This window comes from Astatotilapia calliptera, chromosome 5, assembly GCF_900246225.1.
Source record: "Astatotilapia calliptera chromosome 5, fAstCal1.2, whole genome shotgun sequence".
Lineage (NCBI taxonomy): Eukaryota > Metazoa > Chordata > Actinopteri > Cichliformes > Cichlidae > Astatotilapia > Astatotilapia calliptera.
Window position 1 is genome coordinate 9,107,175 of NC_039306.1, and position 18,757 is coordinate 9,125,931.

Genomic DNA, 18,757 nt, shown 5'->3' on the forward strand with positions numbered 1-18,757 from the left:
ATCAGATAACAGACTCAGCTTGATGAAATGCCTTACAAGTTGTTTTTGCAATAGTCCCTAACATTAACATTAGTATAAATACAGAACTAAACTGTCAAACAGCTTTGGTGACAGATATCTGAAGCTTGCTAATGTTAGTTAACATTGGATGCTGTAAACAAGTGGTGATTCCAGACTAATCAAAGCTTTACAAGCCAAGTTTTGTTTTGTTTTTTTAAGTTAATGACAACAACTTCTCATTTTTAAGAGGTTACGATATTCTCTTCTTAGTCCATAAGTGTTGTCTTGGTAATAAAATGACTGCAGTGCTTCTAAACATCGTGTCTGCCATGACCAATCTGTCATTTGTCAGTTTTCTTCCTGCAGCTGCTGAGGTCAGGGGCAAATTATATCATTTTAAGCAAGCAGTGATACTAGTCTTACTAGACCACAGAACAGGGCTTGGTCACAAATGGATGAGGCAGCTGACGTCATGTTTAACAAACTCCCTATGACTCACTTTTTCTTTATAGTGGAAGTAAAGTAAGTGAAGTATGTTTTTGTTTGCTGTTGATATAGAAACTCACTCTGATGACGGCTTCATCTCCCCGGTTTCCTTTTTTCCAGACACAACAGATGAAAATAAGGTCAAATTGAGATTTACCCCATTGGATGACAGGCTTTCAGTAGCCTCTTTCATGCAATTTTATTTTACCTAGACTTCACACTTTTTTTGATAAGGCTAGCAGCGGGAAATCAATAAAAAGCTCTGTTAGATGACACCACTTAGCGGCTAACCCTGTTACTCTCGGTTAAGAGAAAATGTCAGAGGAGGATTTGGGAAGCAGTAAGGAGACCTTTCAGCTGGTGGTTCCACATAAGCAAAGGATGTTAGAGGTGGTGGCAGATCTGTAATTCATGAACCTAATAGTAAATCCTGCCTAACATTTACTGAACTGTAATAAGTGTGTTACCTGACTGGTCAGTGACTATAATTAATCATTCTGTAGCTCTTTTAGATATAATTCTTAAAGACAGTATCTCCCCATACTTACAAAGAGCAAAATTCAATTGGAGTGTAGCTGTTGTCAGAAAGAAACAAAGCAAAACTCTCATTGGCAGCCTGTGCACTTTTTTATCATGTCAGTTTTGATACTTCACATAATATAGTATGAAATATGACTCTTTAAGTGTAAATAGGTGGGTAACGAGAAAAGAATATCTATATAGTGGTCAATTTAGTCTGATTTGTGATGTAAATACAGACTTAAATTAATCTTTATGTAGTGGTTAGATTGATTCCTGGCAACCTACTATTAACCTTTTCAAATTATGCATTTCTGAACCCTCTTAGGTGAGGTTAATCACTCAGAAATTTTAATTAAGAATTTTCAGTAATTTATTCAAAAAGACCCCAGTTTTAATGCATATGTCAGCTACGTGAGGTGTAGAGGGTGAAAAGGTTGCCATTTAGTGGCTTAATGTTTTAGGCTAATACTGGTTCTTGTTCCCCATCTAGTGTCCAGGTAAATGAAGCGCGTGAGAGTCTGTCAGGCACGTATTATATGATTACATGCAATAATTTAGCTTAAAGCTCATAAACAAGAAAAACAAATCCTGCATGAACACTGGATAAACTGTAGGCTATAATTAAAAAATGATTCAGCGGCTGATGCTGAGCTTCTCTCTCCCTAAAAACAGTATGGTGTTGCTACTAAATTAATCCAAAAAGTTTAAAAACAAAATATATTACACATAATTAGATAATATTGATAGTGTTAGTGTCAGGCTAAAACTGTTTAGAAAAACTGTCATGTGCATAATTTAAATGCAATACACAGTTTCGATGACTAAAGGACAGATGTACATTTTAAAGAACTACATGAACCCTATACCACAACATCTGGACCAGTTAACCACTGAAGCATATAATCCCTTTTTTATGTTCTTGGAAGAAACTCAGAAGACATGTCTGTAATTTGCAGATAACATGGCTGAGTGACTGGAACATGGCAAAGGGTCTTTTTTCCTTTTTAATCCTTTCAAAAAGTTTTGCTTCACCCTGCACGTTTCTTCTTGGTCTCCTGAATGAACAGGGTTACTCAGAAAATCTTTCACTGTCAGTTCAGTTCAGTAATATAACACCAAATCACAACAACAGCTGCCTCAACAGGCTTTATATCATAAGGCAAAGACCCTAAAATAATATACTGCTTCAAGAATTCTTTATTGGCAAGCCTGGACAATTCTGGAGATTGTAGAGCAATGCTGCCATCTAGTGGAATTCCATCTGCAACTGAAGCAAAATCTTTGTTGATAGTCCCTCCACATTGTAACCGATTTCAAATGGTGCTAGACATGATGGAAACTCTGAACACCAGAGGAAAACGGTCAGCCTTGGTAAGAGGGGGAGAGGGGGGTCTAGTGGTCAGAGAACTGGGATCAAACTGGTGTTTTTTTCTGATTTACTGAGCATTAGGATTGGAATATTACATGGAGAAATGTACAAGAAATCTGGAGCTACATCTAAATTTATGACACAAACAATGCAGTAAACTTTCTGTCAACCTAATGAAGAATATGGTTCAGTGACATCACTCCCGAAGTGTGTTCCCACTCAAGAACACCGATTTCAAATGGTGCTAGATGGGATTTTGTACTCTAAGACACCATCTGAAACCAGTTCCCTGGGGAGGATAACTTTGAGAGAATCCATTGTCTGAAGGCATGTCCTCATCTGAAATTAGAAAATAAAATAAAATAAATAGAAACACTGCTGTAACCACTTTGAGCACATCATTTTACAGTTGATTTGTCCAGTGTCTGTGGGAACACAAAATCAAAGCAGAGTTTCTGGCACATTTTGTGTTTGAGAATGAGACGACAATGAAGTTCATCAACATGCTGAATTTTCATTTTAGCAACTGATTTGTTCTAATACTGTCAAAGCACCTCAGCCCACAAGGTAGTAAATTTGATTTGTGTACAAATAAAAATAATACTAATTAAATTTCCCATTAGGCAGATGTTCTTTCCTGAAGTCATAGCCACCTGCCCAATGTAATTAATGATGCCCTTTGAAATGGCAGTAACACTAGTTTCACGAATGACAGCTTTTTGTTTTGACTACATTATGGAGAAAAACATTTTTTTAAGGCACTGATCTGTGGCTTTTTCAGAAGGAGAACTCGTGCTGTGTTGCTGAAATTACATAAAAGCATTTTTGATGGACATCCCTTTAACTTTTAGATAATGACTTTGAAACAAAAAATAGAACTGTTTTCCTTATTTATGATGAAACTGACTCTTTATGCTAAGTACAGCTTACTGAATATGTGCAACATGTGCTACAGACACATTTGATTTAAGTTCAAAGATTCAAGCTAAAAAGTCGCTACTTTAGAATTAAAACTTTCCAAGTGGAGACAAATGTAAATAAGAACTCCAGACTCAGGAAGATTCAGACACTGAGAGCAACAAAATGATTGATGGACAGAACACTTCAGAATGACACAGCAGCTCAGTATCTTGCATTAGGAGAGCATCAGGTGATCTCAATGTAATAAAGGGCACAGTAGCAGCTTGGCACCAGTAACGAACTCTAACAAAAATTGTCGATGAATCATACTGTGGAAAAATAGATCGCTGCAGCTCCCTGTGGACTTCTTTGTAATGCACAATAGGATACTGTGGCCTCTCCTGGGTCTGCCTCAGGCATCCAGTCCTGCTCTTGGTCCAAGTGGAGTTGACTGTGGTGCAAAATGGGAAAAATAGGTCCTGAAATAGGTAAGTATTCATTAGTAAGAACTCCTATTGTTCATCCCTATAAGGTATGCAGAGTACATAATGTCCATAGGGAACTCATTTGAGACTTTCTCTGTTGCTGCTCCTGGTTTCTGCTGGAAATACAGCACAACACCAAGACAAATAAAGTGAAAACTCACCACGTTCTATATGTGGGTCGAGCATGAAAAGGCTGGCATGATCCTGCACTATATCAGCTCACTGCGTTCTGCTGATGGGAAAATGTGACGTAGAAACTAATCCCAAAACCATCATGTGTTTTTCAGGCATAATTTCCCTGTCAGTGAATCTCTAATCCTCCTCACTTGTAGTTTAATGTCTTGTATTCACAAACAAAAGCAGTTGTACTATACTGGCACTTGTAAAAAAAAAAAACAATAGGGAATATATGGCGGCAAGTGCTATTATGCAGATATATATTTGTGTCCAAACAAAATGCAAAGCTATTGGTTTTGACAGGAACTCACGGTATTTACATGAATACAGTACCAGCTTCAGGAGTAACTCAGGCAGACAGTGTAGTCTAAAGGCCGCGACACTCCTTTCATCCGTCTTTGCCCTGTTTATTCTGACTCCTCCCACGCCACAGTACTAGCCCTGAACTCTGTATCTACGTCTGTCCTGATCGCTTGTTCTTTTTACTACAAGCTCTTTTCGCCATCTATTGTGTGTGCAGAAGCTGCTTTCAGCATCGAAGCAGTTTTTTTCCCCCTGCCAAGTCACCTGACCATCTACGGCTTGTTAAAGGCGCATCACTCCGGTTTGAGTTACGCAACTAGTGGTTTAATTTGAATCACAATATCAAGATGCATGCAATCACCACCTTTACCTTTACAATCATAGGCAAACTGCTTTAAAAAAGGATTACAGGTAACATAACTGTGTCCCAGTGCGTGTGTGTGGATATATCGATACACACACAATCCCAATCTCAGCAGACTGTTAATGTGTCACAGAGAGAGACACTGGGTTGGGCCAAATTAGAGCAGGTGACGTAAAATGAATGCCAAATGCCTACATATGTGTGACACCGTGTGCGTGTGACAGTGGGGGGAGGGGTTGTGTACTTGTGTGCACGTGTAAACAGGGAAGGTGGTTAATCCTCTTACAGATTAGAGGTCCTAATTTATCGGGAGTGAGAGGGGCAAACTCATCGAGGTGATGTGTTTTTGAACCACCCTTAACAATTGGGCTGCTTAAAATAAACCTACAGAATATTTTGGTTCACAGACGTGAATGTATATATGTGGAGTACACAACACATTGGAGAGCTACTTTAATTTGACTTTAAAGTTGACATTCACTGCTTTTTGATTTACTGCCATTAAAGGAGCTGAGGCAAAAAAAAAAAAAAAAGGAAAAAAGAATCACATGATACCTGTCTGGAACTATTAGACCTCATCTGCTGTTGATTTTTTTTCCTGTACAGACAATGTCCTAACAGTTCCAAATATTTGGATCTTATAAAACTTGGATGTCTCCTCCTATGTTGCATCACCTTCACTTCAGAGCAACAAATTGAAAAATGTTTAGAGAGGTTAGAGCCGTAACGCGTTCAGATGAGACTGACACTTTGTTTATTGGATCTGCTGCACAATTGGTGGGAATAAATGGGAACGCCACAGGCGGAAGACTTGATTTACACTTTATCACGTTGTCCTGGCTCCTACTCTTCTTGTTGGGATGGGAAATATCTGATGTCATGGTGGTAACAAGAGTGGGGTTATGAGTTAAACAAGTAGAGAGAAAAGTATACACAGATTTAAAATATTTTAAACATGGCTGTAAAAACAAATTAGATTTCACTTTCTGAGAGAGGTGAAACCAGGTTAGTGTTCCCTGCTGATAAGTTATTTTGGACAAAAATACTGAAAAACACAAATAAGCTATGATACTGTTTCACTTTCCTATATTCGTTCAATCGTAAGTATTTACAGTAGTTAAAAACAAGAAATATGGAGGCATTTAATGATGGCAGGTGCCTGTAGACTTGTGGGTTCCAGCTGTTTTTGCCTCTTTCACAGCACATTAGGTACTAGCAGCTAACAATACCTGCAAATGAATGCTGCCTCACACTTATCTATTAATACATCATCATCTGGCAAGGCCAGCAGTGCTCCAAGTTTAAATTTAGCACTGTCATCTCTCGGCTCTGTGCCACCTCCTATTCTGTAATCTGTGTGTAGGAGGGATCTGTTTTAAGAGGCAGTGGGTCGCTCACTATTTTCTCTGAAGGCTTATGTGGGCTACAGGTGATGCTGGACCCCTGCTGTAAACACATCCGTCAATGGATTCACACGGCCTCTCTCGTCTTTGAAAAGCACCTCTTTGCCGCATCCATTTTTGGACCAGCCGAATCAGCTGAATTGCATTTGCTCCGGCTCTAAAAGAGGGATTGTTTTGTAGTAGTTTTTGGTAACCTCTCTGTTGTGAAATTTCTCCACGAAGTCTGAATAAAACTGGGTTGCAGGCTTCTGTTTGTTTGACTTGAGAGCCATCGCCTCCTCCCAAAAGAATTGCAAAGTAACTATTGAGGTCACGTTTCCTTGTCTGTGAAAGTGGGTCGCTTCTGCTGGTCAGCCTTTTAAGACGTGGTAAACATTACGACTACACGGGGCCTGATTCTCACACCAGAGAAGAATATTCGAATGACCTCTGGCAGCCTTTAAAACCTAATTCAGAATATATTACTTGATTCATATTTTCAATATAATGCAAATGAGCCTTTGTGATGTTTTGCTGTGAGGCCACCCCAACCCTCCTCCTTTGGTGATCAGATTGTGCTTTCTCCCGTAACTTCTACCTCAGTTTTAAAACGACCATAATGACATTCCCTAGGGAGTCAAGTTTCTATTCAGTACACATAATTAAAGTTCAAAAGGTCCCCTCCCCTTCTTTGTCTTCCTCTCGCTTTCCATTTCCCTGTCAGTGGTTTCGCAACTCATGAGGCTACTGCTGATTCACCCATTGAGTGAACAAATCCACTTGACAGGATGGTGTTTGCTCTGCCTGTGTGTCTCATTTTCACCTGGTCTCTGAGAGGCAACGAAGCACCTTATCTTCTGTCCCTTTGACAGGTTAGCAGTAGGAGGGACCACACCTTCCTTCACTGAGGTCATAAGGAAGGTAGGAGTGACCAGCCGCCTCAGTGCCAACAGCAACGACGCTGTTATCACATCAAGCGTGTCAGTGTCCTATTGTGCTCTGGCAGGGGTACATTACAAGCTCTAGTAAAGTGTGACAAATCTGCTAAATGGCTCCAATTTACAGTAACAGCGAAGATTGCAAAACTATGACTAGCAGCTTAAGGCTGTGAGTAATTTATTTAAGTTTTATAATCCGGTTATCTTTGACCATGCCACCAATATAGCGTAGGGTTTAGTAGGCCCCAGAGATAGAGGAAAAACACCGAGTGGTCATTCGAGAGGAAAAATACCTGTGTGTCAACATCTCTGCACAGCAAATAATATTGCCAGCTATTGTATTACTCAATAGCACCCCCTATGTTTTGGACATACAGCTTGTTTTTGAAAGATCAAGTGCACACTCCCAGGTTACTATTAAGGACCTCCTGGGATCTCTGTGACGCAGCAAATGTTGCTTGATACCTAACCCACAAATCAAGCTGCGTCACCATTGTGTTGCTTACTAAACGCTCAAGTTTTTATTTCCTCTCAAATCCCACAAATAAGAGCACAACACATATATGTACGTTAGTCTTTATTCAAAACTGCACTTTAATGATGACAACACAATGAAAAATGAGGCCACTGGCTGTTTAATGATCGTGCCAATACGAACTGCGTAACATCGTCCTCTCCCACAACAGGATTACGCACTATCCATCTCTTGCGCAGCATCCTATTCCGAGCTCTTCCTTGACACGCCATCCCTGTCGACACCACGCTTTGTTTACATCCTCATTTTAACGTTAAAAACAGTCACAAGTCAAGTTTCGGAATGAGCTCAACTACGCTGTTATGCCTTCGCAGCACGTTCAACCATCGCAGCGGAAATTCCCACTGGATTTCAAGTGGCTTGTCGGAGTTCGCGCTGACGCAGTTTAATTTACCTGTTGTCATATCGATGATGAAGCACCGTGATTTTACAAAAGTGTTTAAAACCGCTTTTTGCCATCAAGCCTCCGCGCCCTAGCCTATAAGACTGTGAAAGCAAGACTTTTATTTTCTTTCGTCATTCTTTACACTCTCACGATAGCACCCCTGGGCTTTTATTCTTACCTTTTCATCCAGCAATCCAGTGGTTATGAATTACATAGTGGTATTCTCTACGCAACATACGCAGTATTATGTCGCTTTGGCCATGTAATAGCATAAATAACTTACGTGTTTATCCCAAGCCTGTCTTCCTCCCGTGGCGAAGGAGTGTCACTCACTTCCCGGCCGGTGGCACTCAGACCCGGTCCTCGCTGAACTATCAGTCCATCTGATTCAGGTTTCGACGTTACTGTCGCCATTATCAATCTCAGAGCGCGCGTTATCACAGTGTATTCCCCTAACGATTTTCCATAGCGCAAGACGAGAACCCCGCCCCTGACACTCCCCCGGTTACTGATTGGCCAAGCGGCTGGAGACTCTTTCGTCATCGCCAGAATCACATGTGGCTGACGCATGTTTACAAACATCGGTGAAATCACATGGTAATGGTCGCCGTTTTACCGTAAACTACCTCCCACTGACGCAGATACCAGATGTCGTGACGAGAGGCTGTTACGAAAAAAAAATGAAAACAGCAAGTAGAATATATAAAGGATATTTATCATGTTAGATATAAAGAGTAGAAATCGCTGGTACACTTTACCTTTGGGGGGTGGGGCGCATTTCTATAAATTATATAGCTTTTCAAAAATTGTTTTCTTCTGCCCTACTCCCGCTAATGTCGCACGAAAGTGGACTTGGGTTATACTTTATCAGGCAATAATTGCTTACATTTTAAATGGCTAAAAAGATATGAACCATGATCATTTTAAGTAATATATTTCATAGCTGCTACACACAGACGAAGTTATATTAACATCCACATCAAATTATATAGAATGCTTAATTTAATGGCCTTGTGTTTTGAAGTACTCTCTTAATAAGACTAAAGCCACCCCTCCCACCCCTTTTTTCTTCTTCGTAAAGGGACCTCCTAAAATGTTTTGTAACACAACTGATCCTGCAGTAAGTTGTAAGGTTACAAGAAAAAAACAAAAAAACAATCGTCTACATTGCAATGAGCATTGTGTCACGATAGATGGCACCATATTCATGAAATAGTGACTTGGTACCGTGAGGTTATTTTTATGGGTGCATTATACTATATCAGAAGTGAAATTCTAGACATTCACTATACATCTTTTGTGAGTAACAGATGACTTCTATCCTATAAACATGCTATATTTTTTTATACCAAGATTCGGGCAAGGAGCTGCTCAAATGGTAAAAACAAAACCATAGACTGTGTGATTCTGTATCTGCCTTTGGAGCTACTGCAGTTTGTATAGTTCGGTTATTATCAGACCGAAGAAGACATTCATTCTAATTTAGGCGGTAAACGTCACAAATCCCGTAGCAACCATTACTCTGACGTGATTCACTGCTTTACTTCACTGCACTTTACGGTAATTGTTTTGTCATGTAGCTTATGTTTTGGTGGGATATTTATGGCAGCTGAGACTAGTTATTAAAGTAATTAAAGATCCCACTCTTACACAGACAAACAAAGCCATCCTGGTATGTATGTTTAAAGTGGTAGCTGTTTGATTAGACTCGGTTATTTTGATTTTTATTACACCTTCCGAATTATGTTCTTGTTTTTGAGAAAAAGTGAAAAATATTATTAATTTGTAAGAGAACAAATCTGTTTTAGTCTCAGCAGTGTTACCAGGGCAGCTATGTGGTTTAAATACAACCTCTCTAAGTTTGATATAAGTTCTTGTTTAAGAGCAGCATGATAATTGACTGAAGGACAAATTCCCAGTAGATGGAGACACAGCTATCATCTGAAAGGCTAGCTCAGTGGTATCAAACTGATTTCAGTTTTGATCTGTTGTAGATGGGAACACTGAAACTACTGTCCAATAACCTAAAAAATAAATAGTTTTGCTTTCTTTAAATGTTCAGAAGATTAAGTACAATCTGAAAACATTCACATTTAATTAATTCATTCTATCCGTAGCAGCCTGGGGTTTCTTTAGAAAAATAAGTTCCCTTTTTAGCTTTATGACCTAAAGTCATTACAGAGATGCTCATCAGTGTAACCACTATGGTCTACAGAACATCGCTGATGTGTTTGTCAGTAAGAAGTGAGTAAAACTGTGGTGATGATTCAGACTCCTGCTCAACATATAGTTTGCAGTTCTTACAGTAACTCTATTGATGTCACTATTCTTACCAACTTGCAACACAAAATACGTACACACCTACATACAAACTTATATATTCCTTCTTTGCAATTATTGCACATTTTCTTCTATATAGTGGAACAGGTTGAACACTTTGGCCCACCAAAGGGACTACTGGTCCTGGTTTCTCATCCCCTGTTAGGTCATCCACAGAGTGGAAAATATAGGTTGGTTTTGCACATTGTGTCATGTTTATAGGACAACTGTCACATTAAATTACAAAGACATCAAACACAAACTAATTTATTGTAGCTTCTTTAAATCTAAACTAAATTAAACTAAATCAAAGAGGATATAAACTTTGGATTTGACTGCGAGCTAGAATGAGAGATTTTAAGTAACATGTTTTGATATGTGCAATGATGGACTGATGTGGTCTTCTTTAGAGTCATTGCTGATCTGCTGCCAGCCAACACTCCACTAACCTTTCCACCCTCACGGCTTTACATCAGCAGCACAGACAATGGAGGAGTGAAGCCCGGCAGGCTGGGTAAGTGAACCATTACAGTAGGCATGTAAGGGCTGTCAGCATGTAACAACAAGGGCTGATAAAGGTCACATCAGAATGACAGCAGTGGTTAATTTGCTGTGGCTGCACATTAAAACACATATGAAGTCAGGCTTTTCACACATGCAAGCCCGCTCTCCAGTGTATCTGGACACTGTCAGGTCACTTGTTAACTAAAGCTACATTTAAACTTTTAGTAAACCGAACTAAAAATAAGAAAGCACTGAAACATCAACTAAAATGTAGTGTATTTGCAAAACTAACTCAAATGAAATGAGAATATATCAGAAATACATTAAAAAAAGCTTATGAGCTAGACTATCGGTGGATTTTCTCTCATCTGAGATACCAAGTATACCATCTTCAGGGTACCACAGACCAAGAAACGAGCAGAAGGTAACATGTCATGTCTAGCGTTTTGTTAAATTCGTCACAAAAAACATACAGTGTCTTTTAAGAGTGTTTATTATCTATTTGAACATAACAATCTTTTTTGAATATCTTTGGAAGTAATTAACATGATGAGGGAAAAAAACAATGGAAGGTCCTAGAATAAAGGTAGTTAACTATTTAATTTTATATAAGGGAAATTCTAGATTCTATATGTGCATTACAGTTGGATCAAAAACACTTCACAATAATGATTGCTATCTATCTTTTTGCAAAGACTTGAATATATCGTTATCAACGCAAATATGCATTTTATATTAAAGATTATATGTGTAGCAAAATACAGCATTACATTTATGCAAATATTCAAGCTCCATTGTAGCAGACAAAGTTGAGTCTGTCTGCACAGTCCCAGCTGACCAAGTGCTGCTCATCCAGTGAGAGGGCCCCACAGCGGTGAGTCCAGGTGGGACACTGAGGCATCTCGTTTTGGTTCTTGGCCTGGTGATCAGCAAGGATACGATCCACCCAAAGCCAGCTGCCAGCTAGGTAGCGGAGGCTGGTCCACATGTTGTTGATTTCGGCTGTTCTGCTTGTCGCCATGACTTGAATCAGATCAGAATATGAGCGCAAGCTGAACAGTTCCATGCCCTTTATACGACAGTGCTCGAGTGCTTCCTCCCACGTCTTGTTTTCTTTCACCAGGACCAGGTGGCTCTTAAAGCAGAAGAAGAAGAATTTGTCCTCACAATTCTTTTTACGCCAGCCAGCTTGGTTTTCTACAACACATCTGTTATTAGGATCTATAGGGTCCTGTGGATCCCAGTTGAAGAAAGATGCATTTGTCCCCCCTGACCACTTCCAGTTATCACTGTCATCCTGGTAGAGACCAATCCAGTACGATGTTCGTACCGATGCCAAAGAGGAAATGTAACTGATGAATAATTCCTCTTCATACTGGTTACCGATTGATGACAGATCAGTATATTTATCTCTGCAGTATTTTCTGGCGTCAGACCAAGTCATTTGTTCTTTGACATAATAATTATTACCAAAGTAGGTGCAGAGGGTCATCTTGAAGAGACCCATAAGAATAAGCAATCTGAGAGTGCTTATCTTCATGTTGAGTGGATGTTAGTTTCTTACTGTGGAATGACTTAACTCTGTTGGGGACTTTAAGCATTTGAAGGAGCAGCAAGCATCCAATCAGAGTTCATTTTAGCCTGGTATGAAAATGCACAGGTGTACTGAAATTAATTGATGGCATTCACAAATAAGGCTGCATGGAAAGTATTAACTAATGATTATAAGGGGTTTGACTTTGTTTGAAATTTTCCCAGTCATCTGTGCTACTCATTCAGGACTGATAATAGAAAAAAATTGGTATCATTCTGCCCTCTCTGTGGGAAATTATGGCATTAATTAGTTGCTCAGAAGTTTTTGTTTGTTTGTTTGTTTTTTAATACGCAGATTTTGGTTCTCGGATTCGAATGTGATGTTGATACTAGCCTGTCAACCAGGGTTAACTTCTCAGCATTAAGCTGATTTGCAGACATCAGGTTTCTAAAACTCTGTTGGCCTTCCCTTAACTTTTCAGAAAACATAAACGTGTTAGATAAATAAAAAAAAAACATTCAATTTTAACAGAAAAAAAACTGGTGAGACTGAAAATGATTGAAAATAGTGTGTTTTGTGTTGCCCTCCGTGTAATTCACATGCAAACTCAGGACTATTAATCCATGCAGTCTGCTAATGAAATGTTTTGAATTTTTCATTTGTGCTTTTAACTATGAAAATTTACACTACAGCATTTAGTCATGCAGGCTGCTTTCTGCACTGCCTTAGTCAAAATATTGATTTGCATTTCATTAGGTAGCATGACTGAGAACCCTGCATAATGTAATCACAGGACCACTGTTAAACTCCTTTCATTGCCTTTATTTTGAAGAATTTGATCAATATGGAATAACTAGAATTCTTTTTCTTCTTCTTAATAACAGGAAGAAAAATAAGAATTTTAGTTATTCCATTTTTGTCAAATACTATTGTATTGACTGCGATAACATTATAGGGATAAAATATGTTTTTGGCAATTTATTAGAGATGGAAGTAAATGTGTAAGCATACTGCAAGGCTAACACTGGACTTTTTTTGCACAAAAACTGCATATAAAAATTCAGCTAAGTAATAGGTGGATTAATTAAAATAAAAATTGAACTTTTTCCTATGCAGATGGAAAGTACAGAAAAATATTGAATATGTTAAAAAAAACATCAGCAGTGCATTAATGCAACCATAAAAACAGAAAAATATTTGTCAGTCTAAAGCAATTAAACTGTGACCAGTGTTCAGTTAAAGGGGTTTTGTTGTTTCCTAGGCTAAAGTCTAAATCACTAAAGCAACTGTCATTTTTATGTCAAATTTATATAACATGAATAGCCTGGCAACATTTTTTTTATACCTCAGTGATACTAAAGGTCCAGGCAACTTACAGTCAGTCAGGTGACCACGAACTCCTCTATATATGAAAGTCTTCTACATTAAATGTGAGACCATTACACAACAATGTGCAAGACTGTTAAAAGTCCTAGAGAAAAGGTAAAGTGTTATTGTTGCAAAAGGTGGTTCTATAAGTTGTTGAATCTTGAGGTGTACTTAGTTTTTCATGCACTACTTTTGAAATTTGACTTTTTTTTTAATTAAACGAAAAACTACATAGTATAATATGGCACATGTTTTTTGTTTTGTTTTTATCCGAGGTTGTGATTTTAAAGCTCAGTGCACGCCGAGCCAAGCTCATGCTGAACGGATAGTATTTCCAGCTATCTGTGTTACCCATTAAGATCAAATAATGAGAAGACATCAAGTAGTGAGTCTGAAATTGTGTATTTTTCTGCCTTTGTACATAAAATTTCAATAGTCACTGATTTTCTTTTGTCTTAATATACTGAATGCGAATGTGACGATACAGATAGAAATATGTACTTATCTCTCAGATACCATTTTCCTCAATCTGGTCTCATCTGGGATTGAACTGTTTTGGGGGCATTTTCTATCAAGCTTAAAAATTGTGTTACTTTTACATGAATTGTTCATAGAGTCCAGTTGAAAATTATACAAGCATTAAAATATTAAATGAGCTAGTGTTAGTGGAACTGTCCTGTCACTTTACTGCACATTTAAAGTCATCAGTTTTTGTGGTGGAGTGTTCAATAACTTTAAAGAATACAAAGAAGTAGTTTATTTTACTTGTTTGTTTAAGGTCTTAAATGTGTGGCTCCAGACCCACATGCAACTTATTTGCCTTTCTCATGTGTCTTCCTGTGACTTTGACAAAATGAGTATGAAAATTTTTGCTGAAGTTTAATTTTGTACTATCAGCATTTAATTGAGTCAGTAGCATAAATACAGATAGGATTCAAAGTGGCCAGAGCTTTATTACGGATCTTTTTCAAAGTAGCCCTAGATATACTTATAGAAATAATCTTCCTCCATTCCCAGTTCCTCTAATTTGTTGGTAATTTAAAAAAAGTAAATACTAAGCAAGCAATTGTGGTAAGGCAACATAACAGGAGAAGATATACTTTATTTATCCCAAAATCTGGAATGTCTTTTGTTACAACACATAAACAGACAAAAGAACAGAACAACAAACAACTATCGGCGTATATTTCATGGAATTTAGTAAGTATTGAAACTGACTTTGATGACTATTTTGTCATCACAATTTACATGCACATTACATTTTAGAACAACATAATCCATTTATGTTTGTAAAGTCATAGATATATCTATATGAGCTGATATGTGATTTCGTAGTATAGATTATATGTATATCACACTGCACTGACACAGTTTATCCTACAACAGATGGAAAGGTTTACAGTAGCAGATAAAGTTCAGCCTGTCTGCACAGTCCCAGCTGTTCAAACGCTGCTTGCTCAGTGAGAAGGCTGCACAACGGTGAGTCCAGGTGGGACACTGAGGCAGCTCCTGTGGGATTCTAGACTGCTGGTCGTCAATGGCCCTATCCACCCACAGCCAGGTGCCAGCTAGGTAGCGCAGGCTGATCCACACATGGTCAGTCTCCGTTGCCTTGCTTGTTTGCAGGACTTGAACAAGTGCTGTCTTAGAAAGTAAACTGACCAGTTCCATGTTCTGGCTGCGACAGTGATCGAGTGCTTCCTCCCACGTTTTGTTTTCTTTCACCAACACCATGTTGTTGTGAAAACAGAAGAAGCTGAATTTGTTCTCACAGTTGTTTTTAAGCCAGCCAGCTTGACTGAATACAACACATTTTCTGTTTGCAGCTGCATCATGCCCTTTTGTCCAGTTGAAGAAAGATGCATTTGTTCCTCCTGACCACTTCCAAGTGTCATGGTCATCACTGTAGAGGCCAATCCAACTGTCTTGTTGAAGTGATGCATCATCTTTTTCCTCTGAATCTGAATGAACAAGTGAAAAAAGTTGAAGCAGTGCATCTTCTTCTTCCTGATTGTTGATTGAAGACAGATCAGTGTAGTGCTCTCTGCAATATGTTCTGGCGTCTGACCAAGTCATTTTTATGCTAACATAATGATTGTGCCCAGGGAGGATACCAAGGGCCAATTTGAACAGAACTGTAAGAATGAGGAATCTCAGAGCACTTATCTTCATCTTGAGTGTACAAGAGAGTTCCCTTCTGTGGAATGACCTTGTCCTATCAGGGGTTTTAAGGAACTTGAAGGAGCAGCAAGCATCCAATTACAATGCATTGTAGGCTGTTATGAAAATACACAGGTGTACTAATTGAGGGCAGTTACAAATAAGGGTATTACGTAAAAACTACGTAATATAGTTATGTAATATATACATATATGTATATATGTACATACGTTTTAAGTAATGATTTTATGGATTGTGGCAATATTTTGTGTTATTAACTTACACCCTGGATAAGAACATTGGTGGGGGAGATTGTCACATCTTGCAGGAGCTTTCCTCTCCTCGGGAACTCTCTGCAGGAGGGGGAGATACAGGAGAGGTGGAGGAAGATCTCAGCCTGGGCGTCTATTGTCTCATGTAGTCTGGAAGATGAGTGGATGGTGGGGTGGGTGCAGTTTTCTCTGTGGTGGGGTTGGGTGGACTGTCCCGGGCTCTGTGGGGCCGGGGGGCGCTGCTGCACTGGGCCCCGGTCTGGATGGGCCTGAGCCCCCTTTCCCTGGCGGGTCGTGGAGTATGGGAGTGCCTACTGGGGTCAGCGGGGGAGCAGGCCCCAGGGAGGGGTCACCTGCCCCTCCCTTCCTTCCCTCCCCATCTCCAGCTGCCTCTCTCTTCCCGCTCCACCACAACCACCCACACATGGAGGGCCTTGGAGTAGGGGTATGTCACCAGGGTGTAGAGGAGGCTACCCCCCCCTGTCCCCTTCTGGCTGCCTCTGCCTCAATTTTATCCCACAACTTAGACATTCACATTACTCACACTCTCATTACACATACATATAGGATCTTGGGGGTGGGCACGATACACGGAGTCCAAATTACCATCAGGGTGTACACCTCACCCCTGGCGTCGTTGCCCACCTCTCAATTTTAAATACACTTAGTCATTGAGGGCTAGCAGGAGGGACCATGCGCTTACCTGCTGCTCCTTGGCAGGTAGCTCCATGCCCTCCTGGGTTTTAATTGCACCTTAGAACACACATGCATCAACACTACAATGAGCGGGTGGAGGGAGGTTTGGAGTCTTCTCTCACCCCCGTTCTCTGCGGCCTGCTGGAGCGGGGGGGCTAGGAGGAGGAGTTGGCCGTCCGACTGCGGTCTGGAGTGTGGGGCCTCCCCGCTGCTGCGGAGTCGGGGCGGTCTGCCCCCCCCCCACCGCAGGGAAAAGGGTAACACCACCTGGGTCTGGGTGCAGTTCCCCCCTCCAGGGGCAAGGGTACCTAGACCCGGTTCGTAGAGTACGCTTGGGGAGTGTGATCGTGTGCACAGCGTCTCTTTATGTCTGTCTCCACGTTGGTTGAGTGTGGAGTAAGTGCATATGAGAGCATGAGGGAATGGATGTTTGTGTCTGTGTGTGCCTATATGTCAGGTTGGGTATCAGACGCCACCTCTCTGGGGACATCTTAGGCCCTCCAAGGTTTGGAGGCCTATCTCCACCCACCACCACTTCCCCTGCCGGTGGCGGACTCCCTCAGGTGTTGGTGCGTTGGTGGTTCTTTGTGTGTGGGGGTGGGCGTCCGGGTACACACCGGCTCACTCCTTGACGGCCGCTTATCGGGGCCTGGAGCCTGGGGCTCGCTCGGGCCACTTCGGAGGTGGGGTGCCCCCGGCCTCTCGGCCTGGGGCTCGATCACTCAGGCACAGCTGGCTGCCGGCGGAGCTCACGGGCGCGTCACTGCAACTCCCCCTGGCTTCTGCTCCGCGGCTGCTGAGTGAGCCCTCATCTGGGACTCTCCTCAGCTCTTACTGGGACAGTGGCGCGGCTGCCCCTCTGTTGGTCTTCCATGGTCTCTTGTGTTCTGGGGGCCTCTGGATGTCTGGAGTTTTGATCTCTTCCATACCTGCTTCATACCCTGGAGGACGGGGCTGTGGCTCCCCACACTCCATAGCAGATCGTTACATGGAGAAACCTTTGGAATGCAAGCATGCTGATCCACACAGGTATGCACACAGGTGTACACACGGGTATTCACAGACGCGGACTACAGCTTTCTTGGCTGCTGCCTCAAAGCACATTGTGCGCTGTCTATCTTGCGTGCTGCACAATATCGTTTATTATTTAGTATCTACTGATATCTACTGCTACCTAGTTTATTGTGATGGTGCCGTTTTTTTAATTATGTTGCTCTTTGTTGTTTGCTTTCTCTTCTGTTTTTTTTCTCCATACAGGTGACCCAGGTGTTTTGTTTTTTTTTTTTGTTTTTTTTTCTTCCCCCCCTTCTCACCGTCTCTTCTCCCCTTTGGTTTTCTTTCTCTCCCTCTCTTTCTTTCATTCTTTCTCCCTGTCCTATCCCCCAGTCATGTCTGTCACGTTTGTAGCAACTGAAAATAAAATAAATTCATAATTATAATAAAGGTCAATCAAATGGACCAATATGGCAAGGCCATGATGATCCACTTGGTAAAATAAATCCGCTTGGCATCTTTCTTGGCCTTAAGACAACAATTCTGATGGCTAAAGATCCAAACGGGACACAAAAAAACAACAACAAAAAAAACAACATTGGGTATTAACTCTAAAGGAGGGGCATGTTTGTACCCTTCGTTGTGGGAAGTTGAATCCGTATCTGGTGTTGAAACTGTCCTGTCAGTCACAGCTTCTTAGCATTAAGCTTTCTGTTATAAGTTGTGTAAGGCATGCATAAATTTTTGAGACGGCATAATTCAAAAAATTACATAAAAAAAGAGAAGAATATAAAAACATCTCAATCTTGAGATTGAAAAGTATTTAACTTTGTGTGTGTAATGATGGAAGTATTCTCTCCTTGTACCTTACATGCAAACTCAGGGCTATTAATCCGTGCAGTCTGCTAATGATATGTTTTGAATGTTTCATTTGTGTTTTTCACTATGGAAATTTACACTTCAGCATTTAGTCATAGAGGCTATTTTCTGTACTGCCTTAGTCAAAATATTGATTTGCATTTAGGTAGCATGACTGAGAACCTTGCATAATGTATTCACAGTGCC

At 40.4% G+C, this 18,757-nt stretch overlaps 1 protein-coding gene and 1 long non-coding RNA gene across 2 annotated transcripts; both read right to left on the reverse strand.

Moving 5' to 3' along the window:
* Positions 1 to 2,187: 2,187 nt before the first annotated feature.
* On the reverse strand, positions 2,188 to 8,357 carry LOC113022071 (uncharacterized). Its single transcript, XR_003272399.1, has 2 exons — positions 8,130 to 8,357; positions 2,188 to 2,716 (listed from the first exon to the last, which is right to left on the reverse strand). It is a non-coding gene; the product is annotated as an uncharacterized LOC113022071 (long non-coding RNA).
* A 2,960-nt stretch (positions 8,358 to 11,317) lies between these two features.
* Positions 11,318 to 12,519, reverse strand: LOC113022070 (secretory phospholipase A2 receptor-like). Its single transcript, XM_026167078.1, has one exon. It carries the CDS (start codon positions 12,207 to 12,209, stop codon positions 11,454 to 11,456), a length of 756 nt encoding a protein of 251 aa, XP_026022863.1. The 5' UTR covers positions 12,210 to 12,519; the 3' UTR covers positions 11,318 to 11,453.
* Positions 12,520 to 18,757: the final 6,238 nt, after the last annotated feature.